This window comes from Colobus angolensis, unplaced genomic scaffold (genome assembly GCF_000951035.1).
Source record: "Colobus angolensis palliatus isolate OR3802 unplaced genomic scaffold, Cang.pa_1.0 Scaffold37, whole genome shotgun sequence".
Lineage (NCBI taxonomy): Eukaryota > Metazoa > Chordata > Mammalia > Primates > Cercopithecidae > Colobus > Colobus angolensis.
In genome coordinates, this window is record NW_012117043.1 from 1570428 (window position 1) to 1586862 (window position 16435).

General features: G+C 42.2%; 1 protein-coding gene across 1 annotated transcript in view; it reads right to left on the bottom strand.

Annotated features, from left to right (window-relative positions):
* USP32 (ubiquitin specific peptidase 32) overlaps positions 1-16435 on the bottom strand; it is a 233496-nt gene that overhangs the window by 3186 nt on the left and 213875 nt on the right. Inside the window, exons 28-33 of the mRNA XM_011953649.1 lie at positions 11855-11941; positions 9119-9239; positions 3996-4187; positions 3076-3364; positions 1244-1665; positions 488-580 (exon numbers count right to left, since the gene is read on the bottom strand). Coding sequence (XP_011809039.1) covers positions 488-580; positions 1244-1665; positions 3076-3364; positions 3996-4187; positions 9119-9239; positions 11855-11941 — 1204 coding nt within the window. The remainder of the gene's footprint in view (positions 1-487; positions 581-1243; positions 1666-3075; positions 3365-3995; positions 4188-9118; positions 9240-11854; positions 11942-16435) is intronic.

A 16435-nucleotide genomic window follows, 5' to 3' on the forward strand; every position in this document is an offset into this window, starting at 1 on the left:
CTCTGTTGCCCAGGCTGGAGTGCAGTGGAGCAATCTTGGCTCACTGCAACCTCCACCTCCCAAGTTCAAGCCATTCTCCTGCCTCAGCCTCCCGAGTAGCTGGGATTACAGGCATGCGCCAACATGCCTGACTAATTTTTGTGTTTTCAGTAGAGATGGGGTTTCACTGTGTTGGCCAGTCTGGTCTCCAACTCCTGACATCAAGTGATCCACCTCCTCAGCCTGCCTCAGCCTCCCAAAGTGCTGGGATTACAGGCATGAGCTACTGCGACCAGTCAACTAACTCTTCATTTTTCCTCACTGCTCATGTTTTCATTCCCTACTCTGCATATCACTTTTGTTCCTTTAATACTGACAGCATCTCTATATTGATTCTAACAGAAATATCTATTTCCTATTCAAGAGATAGTCCATTATTTCAACAAATGTTCCCCAGTTCTGTTGATATTCTGTTTCTAACTTTCATTCAAAGTTTGAGAATGTTTACCTTACAGCTGCTGTCATTGTAACAGTACCACTTGCAGTTTGGGTTTTTGGCATAAGTGACGTAATGGCCCCCACCCAGAATTCCTGAATGGCACTGTAAGAGATAAGAGAGCGGAGGTATGTTAGTAGTTAGCCGTACTATGGCCAGGGTATAGCACTAGGATCTGAGTAGGAGAACACTGATCATGTAAATGATCAGTAGGTGAAAAAATATTTTAGAACTCTCTTTTTCTAAAACCAAAATAAGCAAAAAGCAAAATTCAAAAGTCATAAGCTTCAAGTCTTGTGTGGATAAACAATCATTTTATAATTGTAATTACTATATTATTATTATTATTGAGACAGGGACTTGCTCTATCACCCAGGCTGGGGTGCAGTTGAGTGATCACAACCGTCTAAAGACTTGACCTCCTGGGCTCAGGTGATCCTTCTGCCTCAGCCTTCCAAGCAGCTGGGACTACAGGCACATGCTACCATACCTAGCTCCATTTAAAACTTATTTGTAGAGATGGGGCCCAGGCTGGTCTCTAACTCCTGGGCTCAAGCTATCCTCCTGCCTCAGCCTTCTAGAGTGCTGGGATTACAGGTGTGAGTCACCACACCTGGACAGGCCAAGATTTCTATGTTAACTTTGTCTATCACTAAGCTCAATGCTACGAAATAAGCAGGACCTGAAAAAATAGTTGCTGATGAATACATGAAGACAACTGAACAAAACACAGACCACTCTCTGAAAACCATATAATAAACCACTTACCGAAATTGCATATAGATTATAAATAGGCTTAATACGAGTGTCTTCTCTTTGGTCATCAGTGCTGTCTTCTTCACTGTGGTTTCCAAGCTGACCATTGCTACAGCCATTGCCACATGCTTCATGCTCATAAAGGAATCCATTGGCCAAAGCTACCTCGTGGTCCTGAGGAGTGACCAGCTCTGGTTGGCTGCCCCCCAGCATATGCCCTCGGCTCAAGGCGTCAGCGAGCTCACAGATCTGCCCAGCCCCATTATCTCTGCTGGCATCCAAGTTCTCCTTACTACTTGACAGTTTATTTTTGCTGCCAATCTGGGGCAGCCGAAGCCTTTTGCTCCTCCCCAAAGTCCGTGGGCTGCTACTGGGGCTGCTGTTTTTGCTGGAGGGACAGCTGGCTCCACTTTTTCTTGATGAAGAAGGAGAACCTATGAACAGGACAGAAGAAAAGATTCACAAATCCAAATGCCACAAGGTAAGCCAGCCCCAAATGCTAACTCTGAGGTTAGCTTCACAACTGTACACACAAAGGTAAAGACAGGGGAGTCGTGACTGGCTGCTCTTTAGTTCCTATTATGTAGCCAGTAAGTTACATTTTTGTCTTCTTCAATGCCAAGTACCTATAAGCAACAATGTCCTGAAAATGTAAAGTACATTATAGGGACTCAGAAAATAGCAGAAAGATGATTTATGTTAGATTCAGTTGAAAAAAATCTAACTATTAGAGTAAGGAGTTTTCCCAAACACAGATCCCTCTCCTTTGTAAAATTAGACAAAAAATGTGACCACCATGTACTGAGTACTTCCTCTTGTTAGGCATGGTACTGGGAATTTCCTGCTGTCCATTGTTACCTCTATGTCTCACAAAAATCCTGTAAGGCTTTAAACTTTTTGGTCATAGCCTCTTACCCCATCCCCTTTTATACCTTTAAAAATTACTGAGAACCCTTAGAATTTTATGTGAATTTTATCATCAATATTTCCCATATTAGAAATTAAAACAGGAACGAGAAAGTACAATACATTAGCACAGAATTCACTGTCAAAGTGACAGTATTATTCCATGTCATCTTGTCTCTCACACCATTGTACACTTTTGAGAGAATGAAAATGAAAAGGTACATATTGTCTTAGTATTTTTATGAAAATAGTTTTGGGCCAGGTGCAGTGGCTCACACCTGTCATCCCAGTACTTTAGGAGGCTGAAGGAGGAGCATCCCTTCGGCACAGGAGTTCGAGCCCAGCCTGGGAAACATGTAGAGCCCCATCTCTACAAAAAGTACAAAAATTAGCCAGGTGCAGTGGTGTGTGCCTGTAGTCCCAGCTACTCAGGAGGCTGAGGTAGGAGGATCGATTGACCCCAGGAGTTCGAGGCTGCAGTGATCTGTGATCTGTGTTGCACCACTGCCCTCCAGCCTGGGTGACAGAGTGAGACCCTGTCTCAAAAAAATAAAAAATAAAAAAAATAAAAATAAAGAGTTTTGATCCTCCAGACCCCTTGAAAGATGGGAAAACTCAGAACTTTTGCTATAAGGGGACAAGACAGCAGCTACCATTCCTGTTTAACATGTATCAGGCACTGTGTGAAGTGCTTTACACTCCATGTGTCAAACTCTCAACTCTGTAAACCTGGTATTATCTCCATTTTACAGACGAGAAAATAGATTCGGGGAGGCTGAATCTCTTGCTAAAAGTTACACAGCTCAAATACAGATAGATCTGATTCCAGATAGGTTCCTTTCACCAACCAACCTGATGTTCTGGAACAGAAGATAGATAAACATATGTAGCCTACAGGAGTCCCAAGAAAGCACCTGCATAAGGCCCCCAGGCCTCACCTTTCGGGCTGCTGATGATGTTAGCGCTGAGTGAGGATGGGCTTTTGCTCAGGAGCACGTCCTCTTCCCCAGCTGAACTCTGTGCATCCACTTTCTTCACCTCTCTTGCCAGAATCCGGGGCTCGGAAAGCTCATCCCCCTGGGGTGTGAGTGGTTTACGCCGACAGAGAGCCGGGTCTCTTGGTACCAAAAAAGCACTTGGATCAAAACTTTCCCGAGGAAATTTGACAATTTTCTGTGATTTTATCCACCGACCATTTACAAATTGAAATCGCTTAAGATGAATAATCTGGAGAAGTAAAGGTAGAAAACATCTGCATTAAAGGGCTCTGAAGATACAAAATTTACATGGAAAAAACAAGTCAAATACATGTGAATATTTGAGATTATATAATAGAATATTTACTCTTCATAATTTTTTAAAGACTTCAAAAATATGGTTTCATAAAGGCCTCCACACAGGCCCCAGTGCACTGGTATGCTTGTGCACACACACTCAACTCAGCAGTGTGCCACGGCCATGTGACAGCGCAGTGGGTGTTGCCTCTGGGCTCGGTTGTTCTTCTCGAGTCCACAAAGGGCCAGCCTAAGCTTCCTCTCTCCACAGAGCCAGAAGTTCACCCTCTCCTGAAGTTCAAATTCACCATGTTTTACCCCTTGTGGCAGTTCTCACATCGCACTGAATTGCAGTTACTGGTGTACCTGACTGATCTCTTCTTCTAGGTTATAAGCTCTTTAGGAAAAGGAACTACCAAATATTTGTAGAAAGATTCATCTCTATACTCAACATAAAAACCTTGTACAGAAAGTGTTTCAAACACTGCTGCAGGAAGGGTCTTATTCTCAGAAATAACAAAACCTCATGTTTGTTCATGTCTTCTTTCTTTTACGCTAGTCTCAGAGGTAGGACTGTAACATACCAGGATGGGTGGAAGCCTCCAGAGATCCAGCTTCTTTGTTGCTAAGCAGTGGGTCTTACACTTGGAACAGTAGTACATCTCATTTTCCCCTAGCTCTTCCTCACTGGTGAAAGCACGGAGACAGCTGTCCAGGTTGATGGGCTCGGCTTGTGCTCGCCGACTCTGCTCCACACTCTCATGCTCATCGACAACCTGCAGGTAGAGGGAACAGGAGGAAAGGGGTGTGTGGGAAGGCATTTAAAGTGGTGATCTAGCTATGCGTCAACCTCTCGGTCACTTACCCTTATTTTACTCTATATAAGGAAAAAGAAAATACAACTGGCTGGGTACGGTGGCTCATGCCTGTAATCCCAGCACTTTAGGAGGCCAAGGTGGGGGGAACTGCTTGAATCCAGGAGTTCGAAACCAGCCTGGCCAACAGAGTGAGACCCTGTCTCTGTAAAAGAAAAATCTAAAAATTGGCCGGGCGTTGTGGCACATGTCTGTAGTCCCAGATACTCAGCAGGACTGCTTGAGCCTGGGAGGTAGAGGTTGCAGTAAGCTGTGATTATGCCACTGCACTCCAGCCCAGATGACAGAGAGAGACCTTGTCTCAAAAATAAGGGAAAAGAAAACACAACCCAAACTAGAGTCTAAGCAAATACAGCACCTACACATTTATTCACAAATGTTACATCGGTAACATTCTGGATAAAATTTACATTTATATGACCATAGCTTTTCTTGAAAAATTTTTGAATGCTTCAAAATGACAAAAACAAAAATTACTGCATTTATTTAACAACTTTGGAATCCTATAAGGGATTACATGTGAGCTGGCCCTCAAGCCAGGAGTGCTGATAGAAAGCCATTTATTTTTAATCAGAGAGCCAGAGCATTATTAGTGTGCTGCAGACTTTACAGAGGCTAGGAGAAATAACATGAAACGCAGAAGCCAGATCTGGATGAGATAAGGGCACAGAAAAGCTCACCATGAGAAGACACCACAGCAGAGGATGAAACCCTACAGGGCACAACTCATTTGCATCTGATCCCATGTAACACAGAGTTATCAGAACACCAAGTCTATAATTATCTGTCTCCTCCCTCATGGGGCCTTTTTATCTGAGATGGCAACAAAAGGAAGAGCAAGCTCAAGAGTGTGCTGCTTTTGTTGAGAAGGTCCCTAATACCCACCCAAACCTTTGGGGTCCTGTTAATCAGCATATTAGGCTGTGGAGCAAGAAGGAGTTAAGTATAAGAAAGGAGAGAGAGCAAAGAGTAGGTGGGGTGCAGGGATGTATGTCGGGGGTGGTGTGGAATGAAGAAGAAGGAGAGAAAGAAGGATCTAGAGTGCAACAGAAAAAAAAGAATTTTTCCCTCTCCATTCCTGGCTGCTACCTGACAAACAATCAAGAACCACAGAGCTGGGATCCTTCTGTTTGTCCCTCTAATGTATGGGAAGGTGGGTGAAGCATCAGGGTTATAGATGCTACCAAGAGACTTCACACAGTATATATTTGTGTCCCAAAGCAGAGCCCGGACTATAAGGCCCACACTGACTGCCTCTCAGTGGCAAAGGTCACATATGTCCATCACCCACCCTATTTATTGCTCCTCCCTTCCAGAGGTGAACAGGTTCTCCTGAGGCAACTTCCTCCATGAATTTCCCTTCCTGAAACTCATGATGGGAACATTAGGCTGCCTGGAATACAAATTGGCACAGCTCAAGGCATTCAGTTTAGAATGGGTTTTCAGGTGAGACTTTTTCCCTATATGAGAGGATGGTTGAGTCACGAGGCTGTCAAATGCTGCTATAAACTAGCAAGGTTGGGTTTGATCATGCAGCTAAGGTTCTAGCACTGCATAACTATCCAGGCTAAAGAGCTCATTTAAAAAGGGGAACTTAGAGGAAAATTCTTTTTTTAGAAGAGGAAATCTGGTTTGGACTTGGGTTATAGACTTCTTTTCTGAGTACAAATTCTGTAGAAACAAGATATTAACTGTCATCTTTTGAACTGGTCACTCAAGGAAAAAACTGACGTGCTTCAAAAGGAAACATGTTGTGTCATAGTTGTTGGAATGAGTAGAAAAAGGGGTGTATCATATACGATAGTGTTTCTTTTCTCATAGCCAGTTAAATACTATCTCTATTACCGCTACCAGGAATACTTCATAGCCAACCACAAATTAGAGTAAGCTAGTAAAGAATGTTGATTTTATTGACTATATTTTCTGTGGAACACAGGCTATAGTGCTAGATGAAGACAGGGAGGAAAGAAGGCTGATAAAAAAACATATTTATGGACTGCACTGACAATAATTTCTATTTATCAGTAAAATTTCCCAAAGTGATAAAGATTCCCTTTACCTCTTGGGATCTATGCTTAGATCCTCTACTCTATTTAATTTATTAAACAGTCTATAAATTACTTATAGGCACCTCTTCTTTTTCAAAGTTGCTTTAAAGTTCTTCTTTAACACAAAACATGGGAAATGAAGTAATAGTTTATATATATTTGTAAGACTATTAAAAAAGGAGAGAGGCCTAATAATTTGTCTAGTTTAATTTTCTTTCTTTCTTTTTTTTGCTTTTTTGAGACAGGGTCTTGCTCTATTACAACCCAGGCTGGAGTGCAGTGGTGAGATCACAGCTCACTGCAGCCTTGATCTCTTGGGCTCAAGCAATCCTCCAACCTCAGCATCCCAAGCAGCTGGGACTTCAGGTGCACACCACCACACCTGGCTAAATTGTGTATTTTTTGTAAAGACAGGGTGACATCATAGTGCCCAGGCTGGCATCTAGTTTAATTTTCTACTGAGAATCTGAGGTCCAAACAGGGAAGAAATGTAAAGGATAAGAGTGATTGCCCCTCTATTTTTTTTTCTGATTACCAGGTATAATATTCATGTGGAAATTTTGGAAAGCAGAGAAAAATGTAAAAAGGCAGGGAATCCTTTTATATTGTTAATACAAAGGCAACCACTGTCAAAATATTGGCAGATTTTCTTCTGTCCTTTTTCCTAAATAGTATTTTTTTTCAATATTGAAGGTATTATTTCCAGTATATGCAACTTTATGTCTTGTTTTTAAAAAAACTTTCACATATCATAAGCATATTCCCGTAAATGTTAGCAAAAACTCCTGGTAATCATTTTCAACAACTGCATTATATTTTATCCAATGAACACACCATGCTTTATTTAACCATTCCTCTAATGTGAGAAAAATGTAAGTTGTTAATAAGTTTTACTCTCCTAAAAAATGCTATGATGATATTTGCCTGCAAATTATGGAGTGATTACAGAGTATTCTCCCCTCAGATAAAGTCCTAAAAGGGAAATCACTTGAATAAAAAATATAAAGCATATGGGCAATAATCCCAATTTGAACCAAGGTATCTCTTTTGTCTATGTGACTTTCTAAGCACATACAGAAACCCTACACGTAGGGGAGCCCAGATTAGTCATATGGCCCCACTCCCCAGCAAGGCATCAATAGCCCTTCATTTCCATGGTATCCTAAGTGCATCACTGAAAGTGGAAGTAGGGTAACATGTGACAGGTCACGTAGGCCGTTTCCAATAAGCAGGATGTCCTAAAGAGCTTTTCAGATTGCACACCGGACTTGTTAAAAATGGGAAGAGATTTATAGAGCCAAATAATTTATCATCATTGACAGTAATGTCTTGTCAGAATAATGCCCTGTCAGATTTTGTGCTGACAAAGATTTATGAACCTATCAACTGGTAAAATTTTCCCTCCTTGCTAGTGAGCATGATCTAGAACATTAGTTTCTCTTCAGCTTTCTTTAGGTTTAGCCTAATGATCTTTCATTTGACAAGCATCCACAAATTATACTTATTTCTGGCTAGAAAGGGCTCCCAGGAGCCTTGGTGTGTGGGGCATATTTTGGGATCTAAATAGGAAACTAGGTCTAGAATTGGTAGTTTCCCCAGTCCTCCATAGCATAACAAGACAGAAAAGTCAGTTACTGTTACTAACTTATCCAAAGGGAATGCTTTAAAAAATAGTAAAGGAAATTTCCAACTATCAAGAGTCATAAAAATGCAAAACCACTACAATTCCTCATGTGACTTAAGAAACTCCTTTGACTCTGTTGCTTTTACATATCAGATTCTTAATGTCTTTACCCTTCAAATAATATTTGGTTGATTAAAAACTGCCTGAGGCAAACATTTTTAGGTATGGAGTTAAAACTATTTCTGAAGGAACATTTTCAAAATTTAAAAATTGCTCTGGTCAGAGAGCAACAATAGAAGAATGTGAAGTGTGAAGAGTGGCCATTGAGATGTGCTCTTAGGTACCCAAAATTGAAACATTTCAATCCTTTCTCTAACTTTTCTGATCACTATGTCTATTAAAGATAGCAGTTATAGCCCTGGGACACATTTGAACTAAGTAATTGTGGTTACCAAATGCTGCAACTTCAATAATATTTAACAGAGAGATGCTTATTGATATGTCATGGCCAGACACAGTTTTGTTTCAAGGTTCACTTATTAATATTTTTGAAACTTAATGCCTGCTACAGTTGGATACGGTTTGTCTCCACCAAAATGCACGTTGAAATTGGATCCCTGATGTGGCCTTGTTAGGTGGGGCCTAGTAGGAGGTGTTTGGATCATGGGGGTGAAACTCTCATAAATACTTCGGGCCATTCTTGCAGTAGTGAGTTTCCAAGACAGCAGGCTGTTAGAAAGCGAGGATCTTCCTCCTGTTTGGTCCTCCCTCTTGCCTGTGTCTGTTCTCCTTTGATTCTCTCTGCCATGTTATGATGCAGCACAGAAGCCTTTGCCAGAAGCCAGGACCGTGTCCTTGAACTTCCCAGGCTGCCGAACAGTAAGCTAAATAAACCTTTCTTATTTATAAGTTACCAGCCTCATGTACTCTGTTACAGCACCACAAAATGGACAAAGACAATGCCCCAGTACAATGAATTCCAGAAGCCGGAAAATGAAAAAGCCCAAGCAAACATGTCAATATATTAGGTGCCACAGAGGATCCCAATGAAGGTTTTTCTGGTTGTTTTTAAATTGTCTAAAACAGAAATGGCATAATAGTTAAACCAGGGGAATTTCCCATATAAAAACCACCATTTTATGGTGGCCCTAAATACTTACCCTTTCCTGGGATGTTTGATAGCGAAGGTGAAGGGCTGTGGGGTCCCAGTCCACAGCAATATAGGCATTTCCAATGAAAGCTCTGTCTTCCCCACAATCAATTTTACAGCCTCTGCAAAATCTAAAAAGGGGGAAAAGATCCACAGAGGAAGAAATAATTATGAAGGAATCTAAATTTTCTTCATAAAAAATATTCTCCCTTCCTACTTTTCTGCTTTCCTCTTGGGCCTCACAATTTGTCATGAGCTTCTAACTTCAGACTCTGATAAATGTAAGGATATTTATTAATAATTATTATCAGGCCGGGCGCGGTGGCTCAAGCCTGTAATCCCAGCACTTTGGGAGGCCGAGACGGGCGGATCACGAGGTCAGGAGATCGAGACCATCCTGGCTAACACGGTGAAACCCCGTCTCTACTAAAAAAAAATAATTATTATCATTTCAGGGAATCATGCTTTTCACTGTTCAAGTCTTTATTTTTACAAAGTACTTGATAACCATCTGTTAATCACAGGAAGATGTGAACTTTATGGCAAATAAATGAAATGGGAATTGGCTGTTTGAGATACTACAGCACTCAAGAAATTCCAAATTCAGTTATTTAATGCTCTGAGGTAGGACAATTTATCTGGTATAACACCTAGCTCCTTGTTTGTAAAATGGCAGATTAAATAAATGCATATAAAAGTTTACAAACGCCGGGCATGGTGGCTCACACCTGTAATCCCAGCACTTTGGGAGGCCTAGGCAGGTGGATCACCTGAGGTCAGGAGTTCGAGACCAGCCTGACCAACATGGTGAAACCCTGTCTCTACTAAAACTACAAAAATTAGCCAGGCATGGTGGTGGGCACCTATAATCCCAGCTACTCGGGAGGCTGAGGCAGGAGAACTGCTTGAACCCGAGAGGCGGAGGTTGCAGTGAGCCAAGGTCGCACCACTACACTTCCAGCCTGGGCGATAGAGTGAGATTCTGTTTATTAAAAAAAAAAAAAAAAAAGTTTATAGAGTTGTAGGGGTGGGGTGGGAGATGGGGTAGGGGAGGAGGATATAATATTAAGTGATGGTTCCAATGCCTACTTTATTATTATTATTATTATTTTCTTGAGATGGAGCCTCGCTCTGTCACCTGGGCAGGAGTGCAGTGGCATGATCTCGGCTCACTGCAAGCTCTGCCTCTCGGGTTCTCCTGCCTAAGCCTTCCGAGTAGCTGGGACTACAGGCGTGCGCCACCATGCCCGGCTAAGATTTTGTATTTTTAGTAGAGACGGGGTTTCACCGTGTTAGCCAGGATGGTCTCCATCTCCTGACCTCATGATCTACCTGCCTCGGCCTCCTAAAGTGCTGGGATTACAGGTGTGAGCCACCATGCCCAGCTAATGCCTAGTTTAGACTCAGTTTGCTAAGTCTATTGCAGTGCTCTAAAGGTGGACTTTAGTATCATTAGGCACTTTCACTGCTGTAACAGCAATGACCAATCAATCTCCATAACTCTTTAAAAACCAAGAACAGATTTCCAGCAAGGTCTAGTAAAGACTGTTCTACTGTGCTCAGAACTGGCAAACTTACTATATCTAAGGAGAGGCTTGGCGTGGTGGCTCACACCTATAATCCCAGCACTTTGGGAGGCCAAGGTGAGTGGATCACCTGAGGTCAGGAGTTCAAGACCAGCCTAACATGGCAAAACCCCATTTCTACTACAAATACAAAAATTAGCTGGGTACAGTGGTGCACGCCTGTAGTCCCGGTTACTCGGGAGGCTGAGGCAGGAGAATTGCTTGAACCCGGGAGGCGGAGGTTGCAGTGAGCTGAGATTGAGTCACTGCACCCTAGCCTGGGTGACAGAGTGAGACTCCATCTCAAACAAACAAACAAAAAAAAAAGGGGGAGGAGAAGTTACAGAGTAATAAATGTTTATCACAAGTTATGAATTTGGTATGGACTGTAGAGTTTATAAAATCAGCTAAGTCTCAAAAGCAAAACTTATCTATTGACCTCAAAAGGAAGTGAAAAACTTTTTTGAGATGGAGTTTCGCTCTTGTTGCCCAGGCTGGAGTGCAGTGGTGGGACCCTGGCTCACTTCAACCTCTGCCTCCTGGGTTCAAGTGATTCTCCTGCCTCAGCCTCCCAAATAGCTGGGATTACAGGCATGCACCACTACGCCCCGCTAATTCTGTATTTTTAGTAGAGACGGGGTTTTACTATGTTAGGCTGGTCTCAAACTCCTGACTCAGGTGATCCACCCACCTTAGCTTCTCAAAGCGCTCACAGGTGTGAGCCACGTGCCCAGCCACAATTCTTACGTTTTTTCTTTTCTTTTCTTTTTTTTTTTTTTTTGAGACGGAGTCTCGCTCTGTCGCCCAGGCTGGAGTGCAGTGGCCGGATCTCAGCTCACTGCAAGCTCCGCCTCCCGGGTTTACGCCATTCTCCTGCCTCAGCCTCCCGAGTAGCTGGGACTACAGGCGCCTACCACCTCGCCTGGTAGTTTTTTGCATTTTTTACTAGAGACGGGGTTTCACCGTGTCAGCCAGGATGGTCTCGATCTCCTGACCTCGTGATCTGCCCGTCTCGGCCTCCCAAAGTGCTGGGATTAACAGGCTTGAGCCACCGCACCCGGCCCAATTCTTAAGTTTTTCATTGTTCACTAATTACTTCTCAAAACTGGAAATCTTTTGAAAATTTTATAATATCTAAAGCTGAAATTCTACTAAAATAATTCTTTTGCAGGTCACTTTACCTATACCATGGGCACCAAGCACAGGTGTTCCCATCTTTCTGCACAACTCGTAGAGTGAATGGATATTGATAGCCCATACTATCATCACTGAAACAGAAGAGAACAAAAAGAGTGTAAGAAACATTTTGGGTTCGAGGTCTAACTCCTTTTCATCTTCTCTTGAAGTAATCCTAGGAAGGGGCATTTGCCACAGCAGTATGCTCATGCTGACAGCTCAATGTTACTTACCCTAATCCATTAGCTGCAGCCCTGTACCAAATACACTCTGGCTTCCCATCCTGTATCCGGGTTTACAGAAGGGTAGACATACAACTGCCAGATGTCTCTAAGGGAGTCCATGTGGCCCACGAAAATTTTACAAGATAAGCTAATCATAAAATCAAATACCAATTATCCTTCAGCCTTAATTCTATCAGAGGATTTAATTCACATTAAACTAAAATAATTAGATCTTTCCATGACAAGACCACTGACACACTGCAGAAAGCTGTATATTTAGAAGTCTTCTTTAATCAGAATAGCTGATGTGGTACATGCTAAGTACCGCCTTAACTACTCAGAGTTATAAGCTTTTTAGAGTAACTTCTTTTAACTGTCAATGATTATGTCAAGATGGCCCTGTGACTTTTCCAACTTTTAAAAAAATTTACTCATCCTTGCCCTAACAAGGAGCAATGCAACAATTTATACATGTTATTGAAACATAAGTTGTACACCTTAGATGTATATACAATTCCTACTTGTCACTTATAGTTCAATAAAGCTGGAGGTAGGGGAGAAAGAAGCAATGCAAGGAATATAACATAAGAGTGGCATACTTTACAGCTCATGTGGCAACTGATAGTGGTTATTACATGGGCTACTGAAGGTAATGAAACCATGATAAAGAGTCACTGTAAGGGCAAAAGTGAGAATCACATCTGACACAGGACTTCCCATCTTTCTGCATAACTCGTCCAGTGAATGACCATTGATAGCTTGTACTGTCTAGTACCATATGCAAATCAGGCCAGCAATAAGTGAGGAATCAAAAGAAAGATAACAGGATAAAACAATCAAGTAGCACTCTCACAGAAAGCTGAGCAGCACTTCTCTTCTGAAAATTTCTTTTACCTTTTTGCTCTAACTGAATGAAGCCTGGCTTTCTTGAGAATCCTGCTTCTCCTGCAGACTTTTTCCATGTTTTTTGAGACAGAGTATCACTCTGTCACCCAGGCTGCAGTGCAATGGCATGATTATGGCTCACGGTAGCCTCCACCTTTCTGGGCTCAGGTGATCCTCCCACCTCAGCCTCCCAAGTAGCTAGGATTACAGGCACGCACCACCATACCAGGCTAATTTTTACATTTTTTTGTAAAGACAGCATTTTGCCATGTTGTCCAGGCTGGTCTTGAACTCCTGGGCTCAAGTGATCCTCCTGCCTCAGCCTCCTGAAGTGATGAGATTACAGGTGTGAGTCACCACACCCTACCCCACGCACTTTTTATTCTCATACATTCCAGAACCTGGAGGTAAAACAGATCTCTTCCTTACTCCTATGCCACTTGTACATGATTTCTTCTTCCTTTCTTTTCTAAAACATTCCAGCTTCTTTGTCGCTTGTGCTACTGAATTATGCCACCTGCTATTCCTCCTTGGAAGGTAGATCCCTTCTTTACTCACTAAAGATTGCAGCACCGAGTTCACTGTGTTTTTTCTCCACCACTTCTCCTGTTATTATTCTTGGTGACATCAACATCAATGTAATTAATACAACAGTAACTTCTCTCTTCCAACAATAACTTCCTCCACCCCATATGTAAACCCTCTCTAAATGTCATATTCTAGACCTTGTGAATACAAACTTTTCTACCTCCAATATATCAATTCCAAGTATCCTACTTTGCAACCACCACCTCCTATCTTTTGGGGTCACTTATTCAAACATCCCTATTTTAATATTTTAATGATTCTTTTACCCAAGAGAAACCTCCAATCGCTGCCCTGAAATCCTTACTTTCCTCTTTACCCACTGTCCCTGAAAATAGTCACTCTTCTACATAGACCCTGAATTCCAGGATTTTGTTCATTTAATCTAAAATTTCAAATTCATTGACATAAACACTCAATAAGTCAAGAACTATACAATGAAAACTCATGTATTCATTACCCAACTATAATAATCATCAACTCCAGGTCACTCTTATTTCATCTATAACTTTACCAAGTACCACTAGAATCAGGTGAGAGCTACCATGCCTGGCTATCTTTTTTAATGTCCAAAGGACCATTCTCTCTTTAACCCATTCCAATCTCTACTCCTTTATCTATACTAAAACAGCTTTCACAAAGATCACCAAAGACCATTTTATCAAATCCAGCGGGCAATTCCCAGTCCTCTGTAGCATTTGAAATGACTACCACTCCTTTCTTGAAATACTTTCTTCACTTAACTCCTGGTTTTCTTCTTACATTACAGGCTGCTCCTTCTCAATCTCTCTCTCTCTCTTTCTTTCTTTTTTTTTTTTTTTTGAGAGAGAATCTTGCTCTGTCTGCCAGGCTGGAGTCAGTGGTACGATCTCAGCTCACTGCGACCTCCACCTCTGGGGTTGAAGCGATTCTCATGCCTCAGCCACCCAAGTAGCTGGGATTACAGGCATGTACCACCATGCCTGGCTAATTTTTGCATTTGTAGTAGAGATGGGGTTTTGCCATGTTGGGCAGGTTGGTCTTGAACTCCTGGCCTCAAGTGATCCTCCCACCTTGGCCTCCCAAAGTGCTGGGATTACAGGCATGAGCCACTGCACCCAGCCTCAATCTCTTTTGACGCTTCTTTTTCCCTTTCTAATCTGTAAATGTCGGAATGCATTATGAACTCAGTTCAGAGTTCATGTAGAGATCATGGGACTCTTCTCTATTTAACTCTCACTCTCTAAATGTTAATCATCTGGTCTCAGGGCTTTAAATATCACCTATTTGTTGATGACATCTATATTTATATCTCCAGCAAAGGGCATTCAAGTGAATTTCTCACTTGAATATATAATAGACTTCTTGAACCTAACTTGATTCTTGTCATTTCTTGCCCAAACATGCTCCTTCTCCAGTTTTCCTTTTTCCATTAAATTGTACCACATCACAAACAATTGCTCAGGGTAAAAAGCCAGCCTGGGCTGGGTGCAATGGCTCATGCCTGTAATCCCACCACTTTGGGAGACTGAGGTGGGATCATGAGGTCAGGAGATCGAGACCATCCTGGCCAACATGATGAAACCCTTTCTCTACTAAAAATACAAAACTTAGCCAGGCGTGGTGGCATGCACCTGTACTCCCAGCTACTCGGGAGACTGAGGCAGGAGAATTGCTTGAATCTGGGAGGCAGAGGTGCAGTAAGCCAAGGTCATGCCACTGCACTCCAGCCTGGCGACACAGCAATACTCCAGCTCAAAAAAAAAAAACAAAAAAAATAAAAAACAAAAAAAAAGGCAGCCTGGATTCCTCTTTCCCTATGCTCCACATCCAATTAATTAGCAAGTCCTAGGAAAAGCCCTAGTGTAGAAGCCCTTTTCAATTACTTCACTTCAAATTTAATCTTGTCCAACTTTCATCTTTACTAAACACAACATTCATCAACTGAACTGCCTATCTATTATTTGCAGTTTTCCTTTAGGATTTATTTAAATCTTAAATACTTCAAATAATTATCTATTTAAATAACTTATTTTGGCCAGGTGCGATGGCTCATGCCTGTAATCCCAGCACTTTGGGAGGCTGAGGCGGACAGATCGCTTGAGGTCAGGAGTTTGAGACCAGCCTGGCCAACATGGTGAAACTCTGTCTCTACTAAAAATACAAAAATTAGGCTGGGCACGGTGGCTCATGCCTGTAATCCTAGCACTTTGGGAGGCCGAGGCAGGTGGATCATGAGGTCAGGAGATGGAGACCATCCTGGCTAACACGGTCAAACCCTGTCTCTACCAAAAATACAAAAAAAAAAAAAAAAAATTAGCCAGGCATGGTGGCGGGTGCCTGTAGTCCCAGCTACTTGGGAGGCTGAGGCAGGAGAATGGCGTGAACCTAGGAGGTGGAGCTTGCAGTGAGCCGAGATCATGCTGCGCCACTGCACTCCAGCCTGGGCAACAGAGCAAGACTCTATCTCAAAAAAAAAAAAAAAAATTAGCCAGGTGTGGTGGCGGGCACCTGTAATCCCAGCTACTCAGGAGGATGAGGCAGGAGAATCACTTGAACCCAGGAGGTAGAGGCTGCATTGAGCTGAGACTGCGCCACTGCACTCCAGCCTGGGTAACAGAGCGAGACTCTGTCTCAAAGAAATACAAAATAAAAATAAATAAATAACTTATTTAAGTAAAGATTTATTTAAATCTTTAAATTTAAATCTGGCCAGGTGTGGTGGCTCACACCTGTAATACCAGCACTTTGGGAGGCCGAGGTAGGTGGATCACTTGAGGCCAGGAGTTTGAGATAAGCCTGGCCAACGTGGTGAAACCCTGTCTCTACTAAATATACAAAAATTAGCTGGGTGTGGTTGTGAGCACCTATAATCCCAGCTACTCAGGTGTCTGAGGCATGAGAATCACTTGA